General features: G+C 42.6%; 1 protein-coding gene across 1 annotated transcript; it reads right to left on the bottom strand.

Moving 5' to 3' along the window:
- Positions 1–1,489: 1,489 nt before the first annotated feature.
- On the bottom strand, positions 1,490–3,246 carry LOC148163180 (metalloproteinase inhibitor 1-like). The gene is made up of 6 exons (XM_088026916.1): positions 3,198–3,246; positions 2,874–2,996; positions 2,646–2,719; positions 2,383–2,497; positions 2,004–2,125; positions 1,490–1,720 (listed from the first exon to the last, which is right to left on the bottom strand). Exons 2-6 carry the CDS (start codon positions 2,986–2,988, stop codon positions 1,490–1,492), a joined length of 657 nt encoding a protein of 218 aa, XP_087883042.1. The 5' UTR covers positions 2,989–2,996; positions 3,198–3,246.
- Between the last annotated feature and the right edge of the window lie 2,436 nt (positions 3,247–5,682).

The raw sequence follows: 5,682 nt of genomic DNA, 5'->3' as shown, positions 1-5,682 counted from the left end.
AAAAAAAGCAGCTGTCACAGACCAGGGACACCTGGGTGGTGCAGTCAGTTGGGCGTCCAACTCTTGGTTTTGGCTCAGGTTGTGATCTCAGGGTCGTGAGATTGAGCTCCACATCCTGCTCTGTGCTCAACACAGAGTCTGCATGAGATTCTCTATCCCTCTCCCTCTGCCTTTCCCCCCTGTCCTCTCTCTCAAATAAATAAATAAATAAATCTTAAAAAAATAGTTGTCACAGATCAGAATAATTTCTGCAGTATCCTGGATTAGATTCTGGCACAAAAAAGGGAAAAAGCTATAGAAATCTGAATGAAGTGTCATTTAGTTAATAGTATTGGACTCACACGAATTTCTTAGCATTAACAAATGTACCAGTGTTGCATAAGATGTTATCATTAGAGCAAACTAGGTAAAGTGTGTATGTGAATACTTTGTACCATCTTGACACCTTTTCTTTGTAAATCCAAAATTGTTCCAAAACTTAAAATAATTAAGTAAAATAAAATTACACAAGAAGACACTCTTTCTGGAAGGACTCTGAGGAATTTTTAAGTTAATAAATTACGTTCAAAGGAAAACTTAAACCAATTCCCCCAAATATTCATTGTTCCGACCTAATTTTTTTTTTAAAGCTTTTATTTCTTTGAGAGAGAGAGGAAGAGAAAGAGAGCATGAGCCGGGGACAGGCAGGGGGAGAGGGACAAGTAGACTCCCCTATGAGCAGGGAGCCAACTCAGGGCTCGATCCCAGGACCCCGGGATCACGGCCTGAGTGGAAGGCAGATGCTTAATCGACTGAGCCACCTGGGCACCCCTGTTCAGACCTAATTTTTACCATAAAGCTGTAAATCCTCTATAATATCAATCTATGTCTGCATCTTATATTTTTATAGTGTTTCTGGTACTTTATTTGGGGGAAGATATTTTATTTTAAAGTAATGGAATTTATCAATTTTCCTTCATATTTTGTACCTTTTCTGATTTGAAGTCCTAAATATATTCCTTTCTGTTCTTATAAAAGTTTTCCATTTTATTTTCAGAACTTTAATATGACAAGGAATGACTTTTATATTTGCAAGAGAGTCTTGATTCTGTGGGAACAAGGGACATCCTTTCTCCTGTGATTTTTGGTTCTGCAAATCATCTGGGGAAGGTTAAGGATATGTCAGGTGGAGTCTGGATCTAGCCCTTTGTTTGGGCCCAGGGGTCTTGCTTTGATAGGATGAGGAAATGTCAGGAACTGCAGAATGAGAAAGACTTGGGTCTGGCATGAGGTTTCTGAAGGAATAAGAAATAGAATATGATTGAAGAACTGAGAAGATAAAGGGAATTTGTCACTAGGGTGGGGTTTATCAACTTGGGCTTTATTTTTGTAAATTTTATTGATGCATACACTACTTACAGAAAGTAAACAAAACTGAAGTGTACAATTCAAAGGAGGTGTAACAAAACTAACTCTGTTAGGAGCCAGGTTAGGAAACCATATTAAAACCCTAATGTGTCACTTTGGTTGGCGTGAATAGAGAAGCCGATGGATTTGGGGTTTGGTATTGGTAGTTCTGGACAGGGGTCCATTCGCAATACCCACCCGTGGAGGGGACACACATGGAGTACAAGGAATGATTTCCTTCCCATATTTTGTAGCCGCAGTCCCTTTGTTTCCACACACACTCTCTCAAGTCAGGTTGAGGGCAGTCACGCCAGCAGATGAGGCAGGGCTGAATCTAGGGATGGAGGGAGATACAGGGCTGCCCACCTCTTGTCTATACCCCCCATCCTGGACAGCAAAGGACAACAGGGGTACAAGAGGAAGCTAAAGGGAACAGTAAAGGGGGCAAGGACAGGAAGGGACAGTGGGAAGAGGCCAGGGCCAGGGAATGGAAGGACGGTGAAGGAGCAGGGATCATCCAGAAAGGGAGACAGCAAGGGAGAAAGATCTGGGAACAAGGACATGGGACAAGAGCAGTGCCTGGGCTGCAGAGAAAAATCACTTAGGTAGCTACTCACTTCACATTTGCATCCCGTTCTGTACGCTACCTCGAAGCCTAGCTTCTGCTGTCTGGTGAGCCGGTACCAGAAATAGACCAGGTGGCATCTCGTGAAGCGCAACGTGCCCCTCCTCAGATAGCCTGCAGTGATGGGCGAGCACAGCCTTAGTGAGCACAGCAGGTATGGATGTCCTCTGCGAACTCAGCGCAGAGGGTCTGCGACCTCTAAGGCTGGAAGAGTCAGCCACGAAGGAGGGTCCAGCATTTTCCCAGGAAGAGTCTGTCAGATCATGGAGAGGGGGCCCGTGGTCCTTGGAGGAGCTAGCTGCAGAAGTCAGGTGGTTCTTTCAGGGGGAGGTAGCAAGGTTGAGGGGCTCTATGTGGACAGGGGTGCTCACCTGCAATAAGTAATAGTGATTGGTGGCTGTTCCTCACCCTATAACCACAGTCTGTCCAACTGATGGGTGAGTAGATCTCATGGATTCTTGGGGTGCCCTGGGGAGCCTTGAGCATCTGTGATGGGCGAGAAAGAGTGGCTACAACCTTAGGTTTTCATAGAAGCTGCTAGGCTCCAGAGACCACCCAACTCAGGAAGAGCAGATTGGACAGTCTTGCTTATTTTGATGTAAGGAGGTGAGAAGAAAGGAGGTACTGAGTTTACCTTAATGACATTCACTCTGAAACCTCGTTTTGTCCTGGTGTTGTTTGCTGGTCCTAGGATATCAGCTAATATGACTGGGAGGAGGAAGAAATGGGTCAGAGGCCCACAGGTTCACTGATTTAGGATTTCCCCATCCAAAGTCTCATGGACACATTGCTCAGATCACCAGAGCTCCCCCAGGGTGAGACCTCCTTGGTGGAGACCTCTCTGGTGTCTCCCTAGACTCACCAACGTCTGATGTGCAGTAATATGTCTGAGGGTGCTGAATTTTACAATTACAGGCACTGCAAAGTGTTGACAGGGCCAGGAGCAAAGGAAAGGCCAGCAGGAATGAAGGATCCATGGCGGGTCCTAGGGGACAGAGGGCATGAATTACAGCACGAACTTCTTCTAACCCAGCTCCCCCATCCACCTCTAGTCAGAAACTGGGATGACCGTGGATGACTGTCTACCTCCCTTAATGTTTAAGGACCCGAGAAAGTTTGGGTCCAGCTCCCATGATCTTGTGGACCAGACGCATGAAGTCTATGTCCTGCATCTAAAATGCCTTACCTCTGTCAGTCCGAGCCAAAGGGTGCCACAGCTTCTGCAGCACACCTAGCACCAGGAAGGATAAATAGTCATCTGCATTGCCTTTTTGCCCTGGGGCATATCCACCAGGGAGGCACAATTTGATTACTGGGTGTACTAGTCAGTCAGAATCATTTTTCTCTCATCTTCATTTCCTTTCATCCTTCAGGCATATCGACCAGGCAGGTACAGTGTGATTACTGGGTGCACTTGTCACTTGGAATCTCTCTCTCTGTGGTTATTTAAAGAGCCACCAAATTGACCCATTCCTAGACGGTATTTTGGGCTGAGCTGTGTCCCCCTAAAATTCACATGTTGAAGTCCTAACCCCAGTCCCTCAGAATGTGACTGTATTTGCAGATAGGGTCTTTAAAGAGGGAATTAGAGTAAAATGAGGTCATTCCAGTAGACCCTACTCCGACATGATTGGTATCTTTATAAAAAGAGATTAGGACACAGACACACACATGCACATAGAAGAAAGATCATGTGAAAATAAAACCAGAAGGTGGCCATCTATAAATTAAGGAGATAACTCTCAGAATAAAACAACCCTGCTGACACCCTGATCTCGGACTTCTATGCTCCAGAACTGTGAGGAAATAAGTTTCTGCTGTTCAAGCCACTCAGTCTGTGGTACTTTGTTATGGCAGCCCTAGAAAACCAACAGACTCCTTTGTTTTATTATTCTAAAACATATTTGGGGACTTTATACAACTTAAATTTGCATTAGGATTTTGAGGAAACAAAATCACCTGCAACACCAAATCTATCAAACAAAATTTATTCAGTCATTCAGCTTCTATTCCTTTCCCACAGCTCTATTCTCTGCTACCCCCCTCCATGCTTCCAATTACTATGCTGTGTTTATCCTCCTATTGCTCTTTTAACTGGAATACCTGTAAGCCCAGATACCAGCACATCCATTGTGGCACACTACATTTAGCTTTTGTCATCTTGCCATTTTTACTTGAGGGCATACTCTACAATGACACCATAGTAGAATATATTCCTTATTCTTTATATAGTTGTAGAATACTCTGTGTTGATAGGCCCTGGATTATCCATCATTTCTTAATTATTGGTTCTTTCTTTCAACAGTTTTCTGCTGAAATACATCTTTTCTGTATTTAAAAATGTGTCTTTATTTTTTTCATTTTTATTTCTAAATTTGTATTTTAATCACTGGTGCTCATCACAAATGTACTACTTATTTCCCATTTCCTATTTCACCCCCCCACCTCCCTTCTGGTAACCATCAGTTTGTTCTCTAGAATTAAGAGTCTGTTTCTTGGTTTGTTTCTCTCTCTTTTTTTCTCCTTTGCTTACTTGTTTTGTTTCTTTAATTCTACATACGAGTGAAATATATGGTATTTTTCTTTCTCTGACTTACTTCGCTTAGCATTATACTCTCTACTCCATCCATGTCGTTGCGAATGGCAAGATTTCATTCTTTGTTATGGATGAAAAATGTTCCAGTGTGTGTGTGTGTGTGTGTGTGTGTGTGTGTGTGTGTGTGTGTGTGTGTGTGTGTGTGTGTGTGTGTGTGTGATGTCCTCTTTATCCATTCATCAATCGATGGATACTTGGGCTGCTTCTATATCTTGGTGATTGTAAATAATGCTGCTATACACAGGGGTGCATGTATCCCTTTGAATTAGTGTTTTTGTATTCCTTGGGTAAATACCCAATAGTGCAATTGCTGGTTCGTAGGGTAGCTCTATTTTCAACTTTTTGAGGAAGCTTCACACGTTCACAGTGGCTGCACCAGTTTGCATTCCCACCAACAGTGCAAGAGCGTTCCTCTTTCTCCACATCCTCGCCAACACCTGTTGTTTCTTGTGCTGTTTTTAGCCATTCTGACAGGTGTGAGGTGACATCTCATTGTAGTTTTGATTTGCATTTTCCTGATGATAAGCGATGATGAGCATCTCTCCATGTGTCTGTTGGCCATCTATATGTCTTCTTTGGAGAAATGTTTGTTCATGTCTTCTGCCCCCATTTCTTAATTGGATTATTTGATTTTGAGGTGTTAAGTTTTATAAGTTCTTTATGTATTTTGGATACTGACCCTTTATCGGATTCATCATTTGCAAATGTCTTCTCCCATTCTGTAGATTGCCTTTTAGTCTCATTGATTGTTTCCTTTGCCGTGCAGAAGCTTTTTATTTTGATGTAGTCCCAACAGTTTATTTGCTTTTGTTTCCCTTGCCTCAGGAGACCTATCTAGAAAGATGTTGCTATGGCCAGTGTCAGAGAAATCATGACCTGTGCTCTCTTCTAGGATTTTTATGATCTCATATTTAGGTTGCTAATCCATTTTGAATTTATTTTTGTGTATGGTGTAAAAATGTAGTCTAGTTTCATTCTTTTGCATGTTGCTGTCCAGTTTTTCCAATACCAATTGTGATTATACTTTTTCCCACTGTATATTTTTTCTTGCTTTGTCGAAGATTAATTGACCACT

Source organism: Eumetopias jubatus, unplaced genomic scaffold (genome assembly GCF_037043125.1).
Source record: "Eumetopias jubatus isolate StellerSeaLion01/CBP00866 unplaced genomic scaffold, mEumJub1_p1.0 scaffold_10, whole genome shotgun sequence".
NCBI lineage: Eukaryota > Metazoa > Chordata > Mammalia > Carnivora > Otariidae > Eumetopias > Eumetopias jubatus.
This window is presented reverse-complemented; position numbering and strand designations above follow the sequence as displayed.